Genomic DNA, 21,255 nt, shown 5'->3' with positions numbered 1-21,255 from the left:
TTGACCTTTTTTAAACACGGTTTTCTTGTTGTGTGCTTGTTTTTGTAAATTACAGAATTGCATGTAAGAAAAGTACATGTCTACAAATGTATTTTTAACATTGCCAGCTCCCGAACCTTCTCACTACTTAGAAAAACATCATATTGATATGATAGCTTCTTCCTTTGAACAAGAGTGAATGAAAAAATAGCCTGTGTCCACATACATTTTTTTATTTAAAAAAAAATCAAACCTGAGCTTAACTTCAAATTATTTTTCAAAGAGATCTAGATGTCTACATTGTCTGAGGAGATGGTAGACGTCTTTGAAGTCACTATGTCCCCTGCCGTGGAGATCACCCTCTCTCTAGGAACTGAAGTGCCAGGCACAGCCAGGTAGCATCTTGCCATCATGGCAATGTGAGGGCATTTACACTCATTACACTCACATTTCCACCATGCCAGTGGATCGCCATCCACTGGAATGCTGCTTGCTGCCTTGTAGGATGCCACCTTCTCTTTGATGGTGTTGGCAAACGTCTTGCCTGTCCTTGCTCACAAAGGTCTCCCCGAAAAGCTCCTTCTTGGCCAAATTATTTTGTGGAGGAGATGCCTCTGAGTCTGCTCCTGTCGTCTCTGTGGCTTGACTCTGCAGAAAAAATGACTTGATCTATTAAACTAACTAATTATTTATTTTCATATTTCATAGAACTATAATTGTTGCAATAACATTTAATAAAATCCATTCTTATTCCAAATCAAAAATATATTCTAATAGCAATAGCATAGACTAAGATTAGACTTAAATTTATTATTTAAGTAATTCATTTTGTTTTACCTCTTCAGTGGCCACAGTCTCAGTGGTGACATCACTGTATGTCCTCCGGTGTAGGGCAGGGTCTAGGTTAAGACAGGGACTTGAACCTTGGATCAAGTGCAGGTACTCTATGAGGGTAGTCCTGTTCATTAGGGGGGTATCTGGGGTTCAGGTCCTCTCTAATGGCAGCCTTGACATCTCTAGTGATGGTGCTGTCTTCCTCACTTAGGGCCATGGATTGTAGAGTTCTTGTTTTCAGAGGTAGGATCATGGACACAGACGGTGCAGATTCAGTGCTCAATAAGGTTGTAACCGTTTTGAGGGGTTTGAGCACCTGGAGAATCTCCTCTGCCAGTTTCACGTCATCATCAGATAAGGTGACGATGTCTTTATATTTTTTCAGGGTCTTGTCTGTCAGTGCAGAGTATACAGCTGCCTGCCGCTCAAGATAGCGCTCCAACATGTCATAAGTGGAGATCCACCTTGTTGTAACATCGTGTATGAGCTTGTGGGTCGGTAGCTGTAACATTTCTTGCTTGGTCTTAAGCACATGAGCGGCTGTTGTGCTTCGGTGGAAAAAGGAAACCACCTTCCTGATCCTCCCAAGGAGGCAGTCTGGTTCACTGAGATTTGGTATGTTTTTATTAGGATCCCCATTAGCTGTTGTAAAAGCAGCAGCTACTCTTTCTGGGGTCCACATGAAACATAATACAGAACATCATTAGACAAGAACAGAACAACATACATTCCCCTTTGGGATGCTAAATTGATCACATGTGCAAAGCAAGCTATCTGTGGCCCCAGTCCAGCTACTATCACTGCATTTACTTGGTTTTTGGCATTATCTGTGGTGATTGGGATATTGCTATTGGGCCTCTCTAGCTTCCACTCTGCTACTGCTCCTAGCAGTACCTGCATCCGATTTGTGCCTGTGTGACTCTCATAGGGGCGTGTCTGTAGCACTGGACTTGTAGCACTGGACGCATCTCCCACTCCTCTGTGGTGTAGTGAGCAGTCAGTCACGTAGCTTTCTGTTACCCTGGAGGTACACTCCTCTGTGGTGTAGTGAGCAGTCACAGTCACGTAGCTTTCTGTTACCCTGGAGGTCCACTCCTCTGTGGTGTAGTGAGCAGTCACAGTCACGTAGCTTTCTGTTATCCTAGAGGTCCACTCCTCTGTGGTGTAGTGAGCAGTCAGTCACGTAGCTTTCTGTTACCCTGGAGGTCCACTCCTCTGTGGTGTAGTGAGCAGTCAGTCACGTAGCTTTCTGTTACCCTGGAGGTACACTCCTCTGTGGTGTAGTGAGCAGTCAGTCACGTAGCTTTCTGTTACCCTGGAGGTCCACTCCTCTGTGGTGTAGTGAGCAGTCAGTCACGTAGCTTTCCGTTGCCTTGGAGGTCCACTCCTCTGTGGTGTAGTGAACAGTCACGTAGCTTTCCGTTGCCTTGGAGGTCCACCCGTCTGAGTAACAGAGGATTCCTTGGATAATTTGACGACAATTTTGATATTTTCCTGTTCATAAACATGTGGCACGATCTTCATACTGAAGTGGGTGCGGTGCGCCAGGGGATTTCGTAGCGTGGCTCAAGCACTTTCACCATATTTTTAAACCCTTGTTTTCCACAACAGAGTATGGCCTTATGTCTGCAGCGATAAACATCCCAATAGATTTGGTGATGGCTTTAGCCCGGTCTGATTCTGCAGCAAAGGGCTGCTTAAATGTCGCGGTGAGAAGTTGTTGTCTCTTGGCTGAGATGGCTCCTGTCACTGACACACCAGGGTGATGATACTTTAAATGTGTGGCCATGCTCAATGATCATACGGCTTTCTTGTGGCACAATACCTACACACCGTAATGGTGTTGTCCACCACCCTTCTTCCGCCATCATATTTGACAGGGAAGCCAAAATGCTCCCATACATGAGACTTAAATGAAGCTGGAGGCTTTTCCAGTTCTTCAGCTCCTCCGCTAGCCATGGCTGTAACTGCCCTTTTTGTCAACGTGAGCATCCAGGATTGATTTGTTGGGATTCCACATGCCCTGTTCACGTGAACAGTACACACAGCTGCTTTAAAAAAATAATCAAATCAACCTTCAGGCTTCAGAATAAAACACAGCACACATCTGTCTTGTCTATCTTTTCACTGAGATTTAGGGAATTATTACTCTAAAAAGTAACAGCGCCAGTAAAACTGTATTTCACACTATGATGGTTAAACTTTGCAATTGAAGAATATCAAATATAATATACATTTTGATTTGTTTAACACTCGTTTGGTTACTACATGATTCTATATGTTTTATTTCATAGTTTTGATGTATTCACTATGATTCTGCAATGTAGAAAATAGTACAAAAATAAAGAAATGCTGGAATTAAATAGTTGTAGACCTCCAAAAGTCTGGTTCATCCTTGGGAGCAATTTCCAAACGCCTGAATATACCACGTTCATCTGTACAAACAATAGTATGCAAGTATAAACACCATGGGACCACGCAGCCGTCATACCACTCAAGAAGTAGACTCCTTCTGTCTCCTAGAGATGAATGTACTTTGGTGCGAAAAGTGCAAATCAATCCCAGAACAACAGCAAAGGACCTTGTGAAGATGCTGGAGGAAACAGGTACAAAAGTACCTATATCCACAGTACAACGAGTCCTATATCGTCTAAACCTGAAAGGCCGCTCAGCAAGAAAGAATCCACTGCTCCAAAACCGCCATAAAGCCAGAATACGGTTTTCAACTGCACATGGGGACAAAGATCTTACTTTTTGGAGAAATGTCCTCTGGTCTGATAAAACAAAAATAGAACTGTTTGGCCATAATGACCATCGTTGTGTTTGGAGGAAAAAGGGAGATTCTTGCAAGCCGAAGAACACCATCCCAACCATGAAGCACGGGGGTGGCAGCATCATGTTGTGGGGGTGATTTGCTGCAGGAGGGACTGGTGCACTTCACAAAATAGAAGGCATCAAGAGGAAGGGAAAATTATGTAGATATATTGAAGCAACATCTCAAGATATCAGTCAGGAAGTTAAAGCTTGGTCGCAAATGGGTCTTCCAAATGGACAATGACCCCAAGCATACTTCCAAAGTTGTGGCAAAATGGCTTAAGGACAACAAAGTCAAGGTATTGGAGTGGCCATCACAAAGCCTTGACCTCATTCCCATAGAAAATTTGTGGACAGAACTGAAAAAGCGTGTGCGAGCAAGGAGGCCTACAAACCCTACTCAGTTACACCAGCTCTGTCAGGAGGAATGGGCCAAAATTCACCCAACTTATTATGGGAAGCTTGTGGAAGGCTAACTGTCACGTTTGACCCAAGTTAAACAATTTAAAGGCAATGTTACCAAATACTAATTGAGTGTATTGTACATATCTGACCCACCTGGATTGTGATGAAAGAAATAAAAGCTGGAATAAATCACACACTCCTATTATTATGACATTTTACATTCTTAAAATAAAGTGGTGATCTTAACTGACCTAAGACAGGGAATTTTACTATGATTAAAGGTCAGGAATAGTGAAAAACTGAGTTTAAATGTATTTGGCTAAGGTGTATGTAAATCTTCCAACTTCAACTGTATGTAACATTGCTATGCATTTTCAATTGCTGTTGGTGAATGCAATTATTGGCAATCTAGGAGTTCCTTTTGTATTGCAGAAAGTTTTTACACATGTTTCTGTGTTGCAGAGATTTATACAGTACCTGGCTTCAAGGAATACGCTTTTTAACCTCAGTAACTTTTTGGACAAAAGTGGCCTACAAGGTGAGTGAAGTCAGCTCTGCAGCACTCTGCATCACAGGTTCAGTATCGTCTGTCACTGAACATCCAGATAGGAATGCTTCTTCTAGAAAATACATTTGAAATAGAATAAGGAATCACGTCAGCTCTATTCTAGAACTGCAACGTTCCGTAACTTTTGCCTACTACACGTGTATGTAATAATGAGACTAGCAAGACTGAGAGGAGAAATGTTCTTTTAGACGGTCCTGCCCTTTTCCCCTCCGCTTTATTCCCAATGGAATGGTTAAGGTATCATGGCAGACTCTCCGCTCACATCAAGCGCAGCAGAATTGATTTACTCAAGGTAAATATGTCCCATGGGGCGGCAGGTAGCCTAGTGGTTAGAGCGTAAAAATCTGTCTTTCTGCCCCTGAACAAGGCAGTTAACCCACTGTTCCCCGGTAGGCCGACATTGTAAATAAGAGTTTGTTCTTAACTGACTTGCCTAGTTAAATAAAGTTTAAATAAAAATAAATGTTAACAAGATGCCTGGCAGCCCAGACCAGTGGAAGTATAATGGAAGAGTAAGCGTCCCTAATCATAATAACCCACATTCCTTTTGTCAGATTGTGTTACTGATAAATTATGGTAATAGGGAGCTGTCAGTTTGTTTAAGGATGATGACTTGGTTGGGGAGTATAGCACTCATGACAGGAATCTACAAGATGGTGAGCTGTCAAAGACAGCCTATTGGGCTGTCTTTGACAGTAGAAGAAAATACGGGACAGACCATATAAAAAAAAATGCAGTTGCCCATTCCTTTTTGCTACAATGGATGACAATGCCCCCATCCACAGGGCACGAGTAGTCACTGAATGGTTTGATGAGCATGAAAACGATGAAAACTATATGCCATGACCATCTCAGTCACCAGATCTCAACCCAAATGAACATTGATGGGAGATTCTGGAGTGGTGCCTGAGACAGCGTTTTCCACCAACAAAACACCAAATGATGGAATTTCTCGTGAAGAATGGTATTGCATCCCTCCAGTAGAGTTCGACACTTATAGAAACTGTACCAAGGTGCATTGAAGCTGTTCTGGCGGCTCATGGTGGCCCAATGTCCTGTTAAGACACTTTGTTAGTATTTATTTTATTTTATCAGTTACCCGTATATCCACCAATAAACTCTGAAGTCGTCTTCATTTCCAAAATCAATGGAAAGAATTTGCCTCTGCTTATTGTATCGCTTAGTTCCCCAAATAAACAGTTAAGAGTATAGGCTAGTTGTTTGAAAAGGTTATTATGTGGCAGTTCTACAGTGAGATGTGTATCACCATCAAGATGCAGCTGATGCTAAAACATTTATTCCCCCATTGTCTTTTCAGGCTATGACATGTCAACGTTCATAAGGAGGTATAGTCGCTACCTGAACGAGAAGGCTGTATCGTATCGACAGGTCGCTTTTGACTTCACCAAAGTAAAACGAGGGTAAGGACTTTAATTCTCTGTTCAAATGTTTTCTTATAGCATCCGGCCCAGATCTATCTAGTCTGTCCTATATTGTATATACAATGTACAGTCGACTCCTGGGAAGTGTGTTTTGGATATATTTTTGTGTATATTGCTTACTCCTGCATGAAGTACACATAGTGTAGGGGTTGATTTGGGATTGGGCATCTGAATAAGTGAAGTGTCGTTCACTAAGCCTAATTCAAATTCATTATTTTAGGTTGCATACTTCATGACATTGATGACAGTCCAACATCAATAGTATTGGGCTCCTAATGATTGGAATATTTTCTTTCCCCAAGGGCGGATGGCGTTATGAGAACCATGAACACAGAGAAGTTACTGAAGACCCTACCCATTATCCAAAACCAGATGGATGCACTACTTGATTTCAATGTAAGTTCCTTGTAACTTGTTGTACTGCTATGGCCTGAATAAAGGCTCCAACTCTCGAATATCACAGTATTGCAAAAAAAACTGCAGGTGAATGAGTAGTTCTGTCGTGTGGTTAGGAGTTACCGCTGAATCAGACCAATGAGAATGTTTGATGGGTCGTCTGTCAATTCAATTGGTCTGCTTTGGATCCCCCCCTCCATCTCCAGGTCAATGCCAATGAGCTCACCAACGGAGTGATAAACGCGGCCTTCATGCTTCTGTTCAAAGATGCCATTCGACTGTTTGCGGCCTACAACGAAGGCATTATTAACCTGTTGGGTAAGTACTTCTGCCTTCTGGCTCTCAAGAGGCTCTGGCCTGCAAGTCATTATTGCCATATCTTCGTAACCATGGAGCAGCGCTGATGTAGAGACACCTTTGCACCCTGTCGTTCTGGGTTGATACTGTATCTCTGGCCTCAAATTATTTTATACAACTCACTATCAGCCTGCCCCATGTTATCAGGTTGACTTAACGAGGGCCAATAAATGACAGTGTTCTACTACTGCTCTGCTTTGTTTTAGTGAACTGGGTTTGCAAGATGACATAAGGTCTGTAGGTTGGTTGAATTGCCTTTTGAAATTCAGACAATGTCTGAAACACTTTGGGGAAGAAATCTAGTTTCCAATTCATTCTAAATTAGTTTCCTGAAGGGACTGTGTTCAAATGAAATTGCACCCCAATGCTGGTGGAGAGACTGGTCTTGCACACAGTCTATTCGACTACTCTGCATATCTGTTTGCACATGTAGTTCAGTGCACATGTAGTTCAGTGCACATGTAGTTCAGTGCACATGTAGTTCAGTGCACATGTAGTTCAGTGCACATGTAGTTCAGTGCACATGTAGTTCAGTGCACATGTAGTTCCGTGCACATGTAGTTCCGTGCACATGTAGTTCCGTGCACATGTAGTTCCGTGCACAAGTTGGAAATGAAAATAATGTCAATAACGTTGGAAATAGCAATTCCAGAACACTAACATTCTATTTCTCCACAAAGTTGGACATTAGACTGGAGTTAGAGAATTGCACTTGGTTCCTAGACTATGATAAATTGCTGGTCATTACATACAGGTCAAGGCTGTATTCTCTGCTATGAGGATGGATGCCTCTCTCACTCAGGTGAGAGCCTTGTTCCTTTTGGGGGACTGAGCAGGCCTGTGGGGGGGTGGAGGAGCAAATTGGATATGTGCAAACATCAGTGGAACATTTACCAGCTAGTGAGACATGTTTAGGATTCATGCACCCCTCTGGAGAGTTTTTAATACTTCCTGCAGACATCTACATTTTAAGGGACGATTTTCTGATTGGAGAAAAGTGTAATATTAGATTTATACTATGGAATATTCAACACCTCCCCCATTAATTTGCAAAGGCAGTTTGATTCATTTGATACAGTTTGATAGTTTATCCTTATTTGATGACATTTAAGTTCCAGTGCTTCATTTTCATGTTACTCTTTTCACTTCACAGAGAAGTACTTTGACATGAAGAAAACTCAATGCAAAGAGGGCCTTGACATCTACAAGAAGTTCCTCACTAGAATGACAAGAATCTCTGAATTCCTTAAAGTAGCGGCGGTAAGATCCAACCTTGCTAACTTCTGTGTGATCAGATTTTTTACCCCTATATTCACTTTTACCTCCATGTTATCTTGACCCTCCTCCCTCCTTCCTTGCAGCAAGTAGGGATAGATCGAGGGGACATCCCAGACCTCTCCCAGGTAAGACCTGATGCTATCTATCGCTTTCGTATCTCTGTGGCCCAAAAGTGCAGCGGGTCTGAGATGGAGTCCTGCTGAACCCCTCAGCTTGACTTTATTTCAACGCTCCTCAGTGTGCTGGCTGCCGGCCTCTCTCACCACCCTGCCACCTCCTGCAGTTTCAGACCTTCCAAATAGTTACCTCTGCACAGCCCTAGCTATCATACATTGCTTTCTTGGGCGCATACTGCATGTTTCCTTACTAAAGGAAACGCCAGACTCAGGCCCTGCCCAAATACTTTCAAAATGCTTCTTTCCTTCAAGTAATCAAATCACAGATCTGATTTGGTTGGATTGATGAAAGCAGTAGGTTGATAACCTTGCCCTCATCTTTCCAATCACTTCTAGATCTGTGATCGAGGAAGGAAGGGTGCACTTTATTTGCATTCGAATGGGGACTCCCTCTCACCTGACCTTGCACGGCATACAGCACATAAAGGTGTTAACATTGTCAAGGCATATACAGAGTAGGTTAGACCTGAGATGAAAGGAATAAAAGGAAAAATATACTTCCACTTTGTATACATTGAAAATGGCAAATTATAAACACTGTATGCTATTATACTGTTCCATGTCACCTTTCAAGAAGGGCCACATGTTGTATGGGGTTAGCTACATCTCTCGCTTGCGTGTCCAGTCTTAGAATAAAATGGTATTATGTTTTTACTTTTCTTATCACCATGTTCAGATGGTGCTTTAGCAAGACAAACGGTATTTTGCAAGGGCATTCATTTTGTGATCTGTATTTTATTAGGACTGTTTTGGATTTTAAATAATGCCTTTCGATAGTACCTTTCTCCCAAAACTTTATCATCGCTGATCTTTATCATCGCTGATAATTGCCACCTTTGTATTCTGTATTTTTCCTTAACGTTCCATCTTCAGATTACAGTTTGTGTAAGTATCTGTATCCCACTCTTTTTAAGTGTTTGTAAGGGTAGTTTGTTTTCTTTGTGTGCATTGTGAAATAACTAGGCATGCTTACTGTTTGTGTTCCGTCTGCTATTCCACCTTTGTGATTGCATTTTTCCCCCCAACCTTTGAACTCACTATTTATTTCCATTTTAATAGGCCCCCAGTAGCCTCTTGGATGCCTTAGAGCAGCATTTGGCTTCTTTAGAAGGGAAGAAGGTGAAAGATTCCACAGCAGCCAGCAGGTACTGTTATTTTCCCTTCCATTTACTCACTGCCTATTCAATACAGTCCAGTCAGACAAAGCCTGTTTTGCTCAGGTACCAAATTTAGCAAGTGGGTGTGAGCTGGAGCTGAAGTGTTTGTTGGTGGGCAGCAATCTCAAAAATATGTTTTTGTACTGCGGTCCAAAGTATTATTTTCTGTGTGTTTTGCCAGTTGTTTCTGAGAAAATATTGACGAATGCCACAGTTGCAGTGTTTTTACCCTCAATTTATGAAAGTCCTATATTGTTAATAAAGACCTACTTGTCTGTGGCTAATGCCAGGCGCATTTGATTTAGTTTCCTTTTTGTGTTTTCAATGTACTATAATAGTATGCACGTACCATCAGTGCTCATTCAGGTTCTCTGTTTAGTGGGAAAGGTGTGTTATAAACTATCCCTGTCAAGCAGAAGCCTTTCTATTTTATTCCAACCTCCTATTACTATTGTAGCCTGTATCTATCAAAGTGCAGTTGTAAAAATATGTGCCACTTTCTTTCACTGAGCTTGTAGAACACAGCATTTTTGACAATGATCAGTAAACAGTTTTACCATAGCCCCCACTAACTGACCACTGTCTCTCTCTTCCTATGTCTCTGTCCATCCAGGGCTAGCACTCTCTCCAACGCTGTCTCTTCTCTGGCCAACACGGGCATATCTTTCACCAAAGTGGACGAGAGGGAAAAGCAGGCAGCTCTGGAGGAAGAGCAGGCTCGCCTAAAAGCGCTGAAGGTACATTTTCCTTCCATTGTGCTCCTCTCTCTATCTCTGACTGTCTGATCTCTCTCGCTCTCCCCCTTCAACTATCCTCTCGGCTTATTGCCCTACTGGGTTTAATCTGTGCTGACTGGTCAGCAGCATCTGTAGAACATTCAGGGATAATGAACAAAAATTAAACGATTTTCTGCCTTTGGGGGGGAAAGGAAATGTCGAGGGAGTTTCTTTATTTTGTTTTGGAGTGGATAAGCTGCCGTTAAGTTGGTCTAACATTTTATTGAGCAGTATTCACACTACAGCGATCAAGTCTTCAATGAGGTTTTTGTTCTCGTTTAATCTAAATTAATGCTATGGTATCCAACCAAGCATCAAGCCCGAGGTCATCCAAAGAAGGGATATTTTTTTAGCTAATAAGTTGCTCTCCTGAGGTCATCAGGCCACAGAGTCCCCACCACCTTGGTTAAAAATTAAGTCAAAATACATGCTCTCAGAAAATGTTAGCTGTCCAGTGTACTGTAGGTAGGCCCGGGTGCTTGTTTTTGTTGACTTTTGCCCGTTCCACCTAGGAGCAGCGTCTGAAGGAACTCCAGAACGGTCATTCTTCCTATGCCACCACGGTTGCCTCCCCTGTGTCCACTGACGGGCGGACCATCAACACAGCACCGGCCATCGACCTTTTCTCCACACCCAGCTCCACAAACGGGTTAGAGCACCCATTCTCTCCTAGGCCTTACCCTTATCACTCCCCCACTGACTTTGCCAAAATACTAGGTTACATGTATAGTGCCTAGGCACGGTTCATACCTCCTTGTTGAGTTTATGGTTGTGCCCTATATAGTGCACTACCTTGGACCAGAGCCCTATGAACCTTGGTGAAAAGTAGTGCACTAAATGGGGGAATAGGGTGCCATTTGAGATGCAAACTATGTTTACATTTGCTTACCCATCCAGTTGTTTCAGATGTTTGAGGGAGTATTAATAATAGCGTAGTGGTTGGGGTTGTTGAAGCCAGACTAGACCGTCAATGCCATGTATCCATAGAGCCAAAGACTCCATTGCTATTAATCGGCCTGCCCATCTATTCTTACCCACTCTTCCCTATGCCTTTGCCCACCTAATGAATTTGATGCTAGTGGAACTATTCTGTAGTGCCCCAGCTGCACACATGTCAGTGTACTAAAGCTGGGATGATCAATGGACACCGACCGTACCGATCACATCGCAGGCATTCTGCTGATATCGTTCATTATGATAAGTAGCCTATACTAGAGAAATGTGAAGTTTGAAATGAAATAAGTTTGCCAATATGGGTGATTGTTAATGGGACAATTGATGGCTACAACCATAGTAGTAGTTTACAGGATAATAATAAAACAACAACTGGTGCACATTAATGTTATAGACTTTCTATTTATCATTATAGCATCAATTCAGGACATTTATCGGGTATGGATTTCTCTCCATATCACCCAGCTCTACAATGTCCTTCTAAAAATAATATTGTACATAAATGTGAGCATTACAAAATAAGAAGAATAATGAATAAATCATAGCGCCAATTTAAAGGTGGATGGCAAGGGTGCATTCCCCCGTTTGAAGGCATGAAGCTCAGGGGTAGCTGTTTACGGAGCCTCCATGGCTGTACAGAGGGTATTGATTGCATGTGACTTTCAGAGACTCCACTGTTTCTCCCTCTTGGCTGCTTAATCAAGCCTGCCAAGTTTGCGTGAAGTGTTTTTGACTTTTATTTATTTTTTTGTAGGTGAAGGGTGGGAGTAAGGAGTAGGTAGAATGTTCCCCCCCCTTCCCTTTGCTAGGTGAAACTTCTACCTGGAGGGTTATGAAAACCTTTTGAGTAGGCTATGGGAGAGTTGGGGTTTTGCTTTTGGGAGACTTTTTAACTTCCCTTCCTCCTCCCCCTCAAGCACTTCCAAGGCGGCAAGTGACCTTCTGGACTTGCAGCCTGCATTTCAGCAGCAGGCACTGCTACTCTCCACTGGCCTACCAACAGCCAACACATGGGGAGGTGAGAGCTCCCGTCACACCGCCGGTTGCCTGTTTTACACGCCTGATTCTCTCTCACACACACTCTTTTTCATTCAGATTCCTCTGGGTAAACTGGGATGGGCCTCTCCACAGGTCATAGTGGATACAACCCATAGCATTCTCAAACAGCTTATTAACTCGATAAGCTTGCTGGTGGTGGATATACAGTACCTGGTGTATTTGACCTCACTCCTGAAAGCTATCAGTGAGCTTGAATTTGAAATAGGATGTTAAGACCACTGATAAAATCAGGTAAAGTTGATCAACAATCCAATCACAGTTAGGTATTCATTAGGATCCCCATTAGCTGCTATACTTCCTGGGTTTCAAAAAGGAATATAACAATTACATGATAACCAAACAGTCTACATCATAAATAAAACAATACTTCATGTAAGACATCATTACTATATAAAAAAAACATCAACATAAAATGTACAGTATTAAAATATTAGTGTGTGTGGGTATACGCGTGTCTCTTCACAGTCTGCGTTGTTCCGTGAGGTGTTTTATCTGATTTTACTGCTCGCTTGAGTTATTTGATGTGGAAGAGAATTCCATGTAATCATGGCTCTGTATTATTGTGTGTTTCCCAGAGTCTGTTGTAGACAGTGAAGAGACCCCTGGTGGCATGTCTTGTGGGGTATGTTTGGATGTGTTCGTTTGAACAGACAGTTTGGTGCTTTCAACATGTCAATACCTCTCACAAAGACTAGCAGTGATGCTATCAATCTCTCTACTTTGAGCCAGGAGAGATTGACATGCATGTTATTGATATTAGCTCTCTGTTTTCATTTAAGGGCCAGTCGTACTGCTTTGTTCTGGACCTACTGTAATTTGCCTATGTCCTTATTTGTGGCACTTGACCATGTGACTGGACAGTAGTCCAGGTGTGATAAACAAGAGCCTGTAGGACTTGCTTTGTTCATTGTCATGTCAAGAAAGCATGTCAAGAATCGCTTTATTATGGACAGACCTCTCCCCATATTAGCTACCGTTGCATCAATGTGTTTTGACCATGACTGTTTACATTCCTGGGTTATACCAATCAGTTTAGTCTTCTCAACTTGCTCAATTTCCACATTATTCATGGCAAGATTTAGTTTAGGTTTAGGGTTTAGTGAAGGATTTGTCCCAAATACAATAGTTTTTGATATATTTAGGATGCCATTCTAAAACTGACTGCAGCTCTTTGTGTTGCAGTTATTACTTCCTGTGGTAGCTGACCTGACATGTATAATGTTGAGTCATCAGTGTACATAGACACACTGGCTTTACTCAAGGCTAATGGTAGGTCATTAGTAAAAATTGAAAAAAGTAAGAGGCCAAGATCTTGAGGTATGCCGAACTCTACCTGGTTTACGTTAGAGGATTCCATTAAAGAACAGTCTGTGTTTTGTTAGATAGGTAACACTCAATCCATGATATGTCAGAGGATGTAAAGCCATAACACAGGGTTTTTTCAGCAGCAGACTATATGATCAATAATGTCATAAGCTTGCCTGATGACTCAACTGAATTATTCCACTGAATCATTTGCTTTTAGGGCTCCCGAGTGGCACAACAGTCTAAGCCTCTGCATCTCAGTGCTAGAGGCGTCACTACAGACCCTGGTTTAATTCCAGGCTGTATCACAACCGGCTGTGATTGGGAGTCCCATAGGGCAGTGCACAATTGGCCCAGCGTCGTTAGGGTTTGGCTGGGGTATGCCTTCATTGTAAATAAGAATTTGTTCTTAACTAACTTCCTAGTTACATTCTTTTAAAAATACATACCGCAGTCTGAGACTGCCATCTTTGAAGTTGGTTGTGGTGATGTCAAAATGGGGGGTTTTGTATAAGACAAAGTAATCAGCGATTGGATCATCTCTAACCAATCAGCGTATCAAAGCCAATGACAAATTTTCAAAACGTTGCATTACCCACATATGTGCTGTCTCTGACTGAATCCATTGGTTTCTAGGACCAATCAGATGGTCTAGAACGTATTTCCATTCTAGAAATCGTATGGGAGGTACTCAGATCGAGACTCATTGCGGAGAAGAAACTAACATCAGTGGGTGTGGCGTAGTGTTTGTCTGGCAAGTCAAAAGCTGCACTGAAGTCTAATGAAACAGCTCCTGAAATCTTATTATCAGTTTAGTAGTTTGCCAGTTTGTCAGCAACTCTAAAATAACGGTCTGTATCATGACTGTAACCTTATTTATTCATATCATTAAAGTTAGTAACTGACCTTTTCTGATTTGCTATGACACCTGTTGTTCACCATTCATGGCATTTGTATTTAAACCTCGTGATGCAGGTGCCAAATTAAGAGGCACCTTTATCTGGAGTGCCTTGTAATGTTGTGTGTGCTTTGGAATTCAGGGTCATGTGTCAATGGAAAGTAAATAATGATAAGGTTGAAATTATTAGATAAACCTACTTAACTGTGTTTTTCTTTTCACTTACAAATATACTGTTCGGGTTCTTGTAGTCACTGTATGAATTGTAGTCACAGTATGAATCCACTGTTACTTTTTGTCAGTCCTGCAAAGTTTCAGGTTAATCAACTTGAAGCTAGAATTATTTATTTTTGTATTCTTGTTATTTATAATTGTACACAACTTTTTTTATTTACTTGATAAAAGTATACTTTTCAAAAACGTTTTTAAAGCAAATGTGCTGCATTTGTTCCAATTGAATATTTCCAACAAGGACGGTAAAGTGTAGGTTACATGGATTAAGGCTGTCTAGGTTTGTCATGTCTAGAAGTGAACATTATCGAATGGTGTCCATGATTCTTCTTCTTTTCCACTAGCATTGACTTTGCTGATAGCTATTTTATTGAGGACAAATGTACTTATTATGACTGAGATGTGGTTTTCCACCTGGCTATCTTCAGATGAATTCACAAACTAAGTCGCTGTTTTTCTGCTAAATGACTTAAATGTCATGTTAAAATTCAGTATGGCCTTTGGTATAACCACTAGATGCATGTGATGAAATAACCTGCTTTACGTCAAATATTGTTTGTTATAGCTTGGCAAAGATTATTGTGACTCTAGATGACAACATAAGGCTGTTTGTTTCCAAGTCTACTTCAATATTCGTTTCCTTGCAATGCTACTTGGAGTATTTGTGATACTATCTCAGTTTATGGAGAATTCTGTCTGGGGCATGGGGTTTATGTTCAGCCGCACCCGGTGTTGTGTTTCTGCATGCTTTCCTTTGACTTGACTCTCCGTCCTCTTCTAACTTTTTGTTCTGCCCCCTTTGCCTGTGTAGATCCTTTCACTTATACAGAAGCTGTCGAAGACTCCATTCCAAACTTTAACCCTTTCCTTACACATCCTGTTATCCATGTGGTTCATCTGCCTGTTGTGTCTTTCGATGGTGTTAGTTCTAGGACATCCACTCGTGAAATGTTTGGTGGTAAACAACATTTACATTTTTTTAGTGTTAAGTTTTCTTTGTCTGTTATGGTGGTGTCAGAAATGTCTCCCATTGTCATATTCAGCCTGAATGAACCATTCCATAGACATAAAAAACATTAGATGGTGATAGCTCTGACATCAGCCATGTATTCCTATGGAAAACTCCCGATGGTGCATGAAGCCAGAAACTATTTACATTTGAAGCGCGCCATATTACTGAATGGCACCAAAAAAAATAGCTAAAATCATGGTGAAAGTGCCTGTAACTAGCAAAGGATCATGGTCGACGTAGTCGTTTTCAGCGTGCCTGAGCGGGTTAACCTTAGTGTCTATGGCATGAGGGCGTGAGCCTCCTCATAGCCTGCCGGCCTGTGATTGGTCTGTTTCGGCACGTGGTCTGTGTGACAACACACTCAGTCATCAGAATGGATCACTATTTAATTAAATATCTCCCTTTGTAGTGAACTTATAAATCATTCACTGTGGGGATCAAACTTAATCATAATAAACTAATTCTATAGCCCAATACGTCCGTCAATTTTTGGGGCTTTCTAGTGCAGACCAGGGCTTTTGGCACTGCTAGTTTGAAGTTGCCAGCAGAACTCGTGAATTAATGCTCCAGACCGGACTTTGCACCATTACTTGTCGTATGTGTGTGTGTGCCTCAAAAGTGATACTAAATCGGCAATCAGCAATTGAAACAATAACGCAAAAGCTTAGTCCCCACCCCTTTTTTTTTCGTAAAAAGCTGAGGGATGTAGCTGGAGAAATTAAACCACTCTCAAATTAATAGACAGAGCTATGGAAGCAAGGACTGACCATCCATGATATCAACATTATTGTTTTAACCATGTTTTGAGGCTATACAGTGGTTGTTTACATTTACTTTGTTTACAAACATTGGAGTAAATAAAACATGCTTATTTTGTGTTCTGATGCAGTATGAAATTAAACTAAGCTCATGAGGTATTTCTAAGGTATATTCTTCAAGACTCAGTGGGTACATATTATGACTGAAGGCCAACAATGGATGTAGCACTGCAGATTGCCCCTTGAGTTGATGCAGAGTCAAAAGTGCTTGCTTCAGAACTCCAGTATTCTGATGGGGAATATAGAATTCAACAGTGAATGTCTGGAGCTGTTCACATTGTGTGTGTGGGTACGTACAATTTGTGTTTACATACAGTGCCTTGCGAAAGTATTCGGCCCCCTTGAACTTTGCGACCTTTTGCCACATTTCAGGCTTCAAACATAAAGATATAAAACTGTATTTTTTTGTGAAGAATCAACAACAAGTGGGACACAATCATGAAGTGGAACGACATTTATTGGATATTTCAAACTTTTTTAACAAATCAAAAACTGAAAAATTGGGCGTGCAAAATTATTCAGCCCCTTTACTTTCAGTGCAGCAAACTCTCTCCAGAAGTTCAGTGAGGATCTCTGAATGATCCAATGTTGACCTAAATGACTAATGATGATAAATACAATCCACCTGTGTGTAATCAAGTCTCCGTATAAATGCACCTGCACTGTGATAGTCTCAGAGGTCCGTTAAAAGCGCAGAGAGCATCATGAAGAACAAGGAACACACCAGGCAGGTCCGAGATACTGTTGTGAAGAAGTTTAAAGCCGGATTTGGATACAAAAAGATTTCCCAAGCTTTAAACATCCCAAGGAGCACTGTGCAAGCGATCATATTGAAATGGAAGGAGTATCAGACCACTGCAAATCTACCAAGACCTGGCCGTCGCTCTAAACTTTCAGCTCATACAAGGAGAAGACTGATCAGAGATGCAGCCAAGAGGCCCATGATCACTCTGGATGAACTGCAGAGATCTACAGCTGAGGCGGGAGACTCTGTCCATAGGACAACAATCAGTTGTATATTGCACAAATCTGGCCTTTATGGAAGAGTGGCAAGAAGAAAGCCATTTCTTTAAGATATCCATAAAAAGTGTTGTTTAAAGTTTGCCACAAGCCACCTGGGAGACACACCAAACATGTGGAAGAAGGTGCTCTGGTCAGATGAAACCAAAATTGAACTTTTTGGCAACAATGCAAAACGTTATGTTTGGCGTAAAAGCAACACAGCTCATCACCCTGAACACACCATCCCCACTGTCAAACATGGTGGTGGCAGCATCATGGTTTGGGCCTGCTTTTCTTCAGCGGGGACAGGGAAGATGGTTAAAATTGATGGGAAGATGGATGGAGCCAAATACAGGACCATTCTGGAAGAAAACCTGATGGAGTCTGCAAAAGACCTGAGACTGGGACGGAGATTTGTCTTCCAACAAGACAATGATCCAAAACATAAAGCAAAATCTACAATGGAATGGTTCAAAAATAAACATATCCAGGTGTTAGAATGGTCAAGTCAAAGTCCAGACCTGAATCCAATCGAGAATCTGTGGAAAGAACTGAAAACTGCTGTTCACAAATGCTCTCCATCCAACCTCACTGAGCTCGAGCTGTTTTGCAAGGAGGAATGGGAAAAAATGTCAGTCTCTCAATGTGCAAAACTGATAGAGACATACCCCAAACGACTTACAGCTGTAATCGCAGCAAAAGGTGGCGCTACAAAGTATTAACTTAAGGGGGCTGAATAATTTTGCACGCCCAATTTTTCAGTTTTTGATTTGTTAAAAAAGTTTGAAATATCCAATAAATGTCGTTCCACTTCATGATTGTGTCCCACTTGTTGTTGATTCTTCACAAAAAAAATATAATTTTATATCTTTATGTTTGAAGCCTGAAATGTGGCAAAAGGTCGCAAAGTTCAAGGGGGCCGAATACTTTCGCAAGGCACTGTACGGTATATGATGTGGTATTTAGATGTACTGATGCTACTAAAGGTTTTTCAGGAATCGGGTGCTTATCTTGGTCGTTGTACATCCTTGGTATTAAAAAGGAACGGTGATAGCATCTCCCATTAATGACCACAGCTACAAGGTTTTAAGTTCATGATGTTTTTTTTTTAAGCTGACGCATTTCAGCCGTGTGGTCCTTGTCAAAGCTTGCTAGCACCATTAACTAAACCTTGCTGTTACTGTATATTTGTTTTTGTTTGACTGTGTGCCGTGGCATGCCGCTGACTGATTAGGTTATTTATAGCATGGGCCTTAAAATATTTACATTCGCTACGTTTCCTTACCTATGTGTGTTCATCGCATGTCACTTTACAACTTCTGTCTTTTTTTTTGTTGCTTTTTTGTAAGTGTTAACAAAAACAATCCACATTGTTGATTTGAATTTTCATTTTATTTTTTATTTTCCAGATCATTACAATCCCTTTATTGTTTCGAGCTCTTCCATTGCATCTGATCATGAGCACACAGTGCGGATAGAGCAGTTTATCTCAGGTACTATGACCGGGAACCTGACTGACCTGTTTTCTGAAAACTCCTGGAAGCATAGGACCCTGAACTTACACCGGGTTCATGTTTGCTCTAGTCTAGTTGCTTCCCTGATTGCTGTTTTCCTTTAGTGCTAACATTTTAGTATTTTGCGTTTTGTTTGAGGTGGCTTTAAAAAAAAATGTTAGTTCTCTTCCTTTTTCTCAAACTGCTGATATATATTATTTGACTTGATCTTCTTGCTTACTTTTCTGGAGCTATACTACATTTCATTTGTTGTGTTTTTTGTTATTTCTAATCTTGTTTCTAAAACCCCATCTCTTTGCCTTTCTCCCCTCCTGCTTGCCTCTGGTTGTGTCAGACTCTTTCTGTGGGCCAGCATCATACCCTACCACTCCTCTCTTCCAGTCTGAGCCCTCTGCTGTAGCTGGTCTATTTGGAGGTAGGTACCTGGGGCTTGCCATTCCTACTGCCCCCTGTCTACTCTCTGGCCTGAAAAAAAACTTATTGGGTGTACAGAATATATTTAAATGGACAAGAAGGGTGTCTGCAAAGATGACGGCACCATCATACTTAAGTTAACAAGCGAAATAAAGACTTCCGTTTTGCATCAGAAAGCTTTATAGCTCGATTAATGCCTCAGCTAATATCAACACTCTTGCTTCCTCTTAACTAGGATTCTCAGTGTCTTCCACCACGCAGCCCCAGACCGCCAGAGGCCTTAACGTCAACTTTGACTCTGTGTTTGGCAATAACTCAGCCTCCGCCAACAATGTTGACTCTGCTGGTAAGGATCATACATTCCCCGATCTCTCCCAATTCCCCATCCCTCTCTTCACATGCACAAGCGCCACATAGAAGTTACCCTTCAGCACAGATCTAGGATCAGCAATTAGATCACTTCCACACTGCTGCCCACTGGGCCCAACTCACCTCGTGACTAGGGGCATCTCACCTCATGGGCCATCGCTGGGCTTGGATGTTTTGGGAAGGAATTCAAAATACTTGCAGTGAGTGCTTGATCAATGATTGAGAAAATGTACCCCCATGAGATATGGTCATGAATGATTTGCTTTGAAATGTTCCAAAAGTAGCATTCATGTTTATTTTTGTTGTTGCTATTTTGCATGGGAAAGCGCAGCCTTCCCTCAGGGATTCACATGCACTGTTTTCAATTACCTGTCTGTCATTCGACACATGGCGGGTTTCATAACTGGCAAGGTCTGCTCCGGTGCCTCCGAGCTCCTTTAGCTATACATTCTTGATTATTTCACTGCCACGGCCAGGGCCTGGAACATGACAGTTTGTCATGAACAGAACCCAAAAAGTCAGGGTAGTGCTGTCCTCATCTTCTCACTGCAATGTAACACTTCTCCATCACATTGTCTAATCTTGCATGAAATGGAAGAGCTTAGGAAATTAGTATTGGCACCATTTCAACTTCTCTCAACATAGCCTTCTGCCCCTGAGTAGTTATGCCTACGAAGTCATAAGTACATCACAGAAAGGTGCATTTGTCAGCAAAGTGCCTTTTGGTGTTCAATAAAGCGTATAGTGAAGAGTGGAGAATGTACACATACACTACCGGTGAAAAGTTTTAGAACACCTACTCATTCAAAGGTTTTTCTTTATTTGTACTATTTTCTACATTATAGAATAATAGTGAAGACATCAAAACTATGAAATACAACATATGGAATCATGTAGTAACCAAAAGTGTTAAATAAATCAAAATGTATCTTATATTTGAGATTCTTCAAATTGCCACCATTTGCCTTGATGACAGCTTTGCAAACTCTTGACATTCTCTCAACCAGATTCACCTGGAATGCTTTTCCAACCGTCTTGAAGGAGTTCCCACATGCTGAGCACTTGTTGGCTGCTTTTCCTTCACTCTGCGGTTCAATCATCCCAAACCATCTCAATTGGGTTGAGGTTGGGGGATTGTGGAGGCCAGGTCATCTGATGCAGCACTCCATCACTCTCCTTCTTGGTAAAATAGCCCTTAAACAGCCTGGAGGTGTGTTGGGTCATAGTCCTGCTGAAAAACAAATGACAGGCACACTAAGCCCAAACCAGATGGGATGGCTTATCGCTACAAATTATAAAATATTATTTAGAATTTGAATTCTAAAATCAGACAGTGTCACCAGCAAAGCACCCCCACACAATAACACCTCCTCCTCCATGCTTTACGGTGGGAAATACACTTTTGGAGATCATCCGTTCACCCACACTGTGTCTCACAAAGACACAGCAGTTGGAACTTTTAGTCCTTTAGTAGTGGTTTCTTTGCAGAAATTTGAC

At 41.6% G+C, this 21,255-nt stretch overlaps 1 protein-coding gene across 15 annotated transcripts in view; it reads left to right on the top strand.

Moving 5' to 3' along the window:
• The window catches only part of LOC112246575 (phosphatidylinositol-binding clathrin assembly protein-like), a 54,278-nt gene that overhangs the window by 16,499 nt on the left and 16,524 nt on the right, over positions 1–21,255 (top strand). For 6 of the 15 annotated variants that reach the window (XM_042309641.1, XM_024414984.2, XM_024414981.2 and 3 more), the window contains 13 exons: positions 4,495–4,570; positions 5,919–6,021; positions 6,345–6,438; positions 6,645–6,756; positions 7,949–8,055; positions 8,157–8,198; positions 9,309–9,394; positions 10,020–10,143; positions 10,695–10,831; positions 12,054–12,154; positions 18,871–18,954; positions 19,310–19,390; positions 19,625–19,735. In XM_042309641.1, coding sequence (XP_042165575.1) covers positions 4,495–4,570; positions 5,919–6,021; positions 6,345–6,438; positions 6,645–6,756; positions 7,949–8,055; positions 8,157–8,198; positions 9,309–9,394; positions 10,020–10,143; positions 10,695–10,831; positions 12,054–12,154; positions 18,871–18,954; positions 19,310–19,390; positions 19,625–19,735 — 1,258 coding nt within the window. The remainder of the gene's footprint in view (positions 1–4,494; positions 4,571–5,918; positions 6,022–6,344; positions 6,439–6,644; positions 6,757–7,948; positions 8,056–8,156; positions 8,199–9,308; positions 9,395–10,019; positions 10,144–10,694; positions 10,832–12,053; positions 12,155–18,870; positions 18,955–19,309; positions 19,391–19,624; positions 19,736–21,255) is intronic. The other 9 variants (XM_024414988.2, XM_042309642.1, XM_024414989.2 and 6 more) reach the window with 4 other exon arrangements.

Source organism: Oncorhynchus tshawytscha, linkage group LG30 (assembly GCF_018296145.1).
Source record: "Oncorhynchus tshawytscha isolate Ot180627B linkage group LG30, Otsh_v2.0, whole genome shotgun sequence".
NCBI lineage: Eukaryota > Metazoa > Chordata > Actinopteri > Salmoniformes > Salmonidae > Oncorhynchus > Oncorhynchus tshawytscha.
The sequence above is the reverse complement of the archived record's forward strand: the minus strand, read 5'-3'. Positions and strand labels throughout refer to the sequence as shown.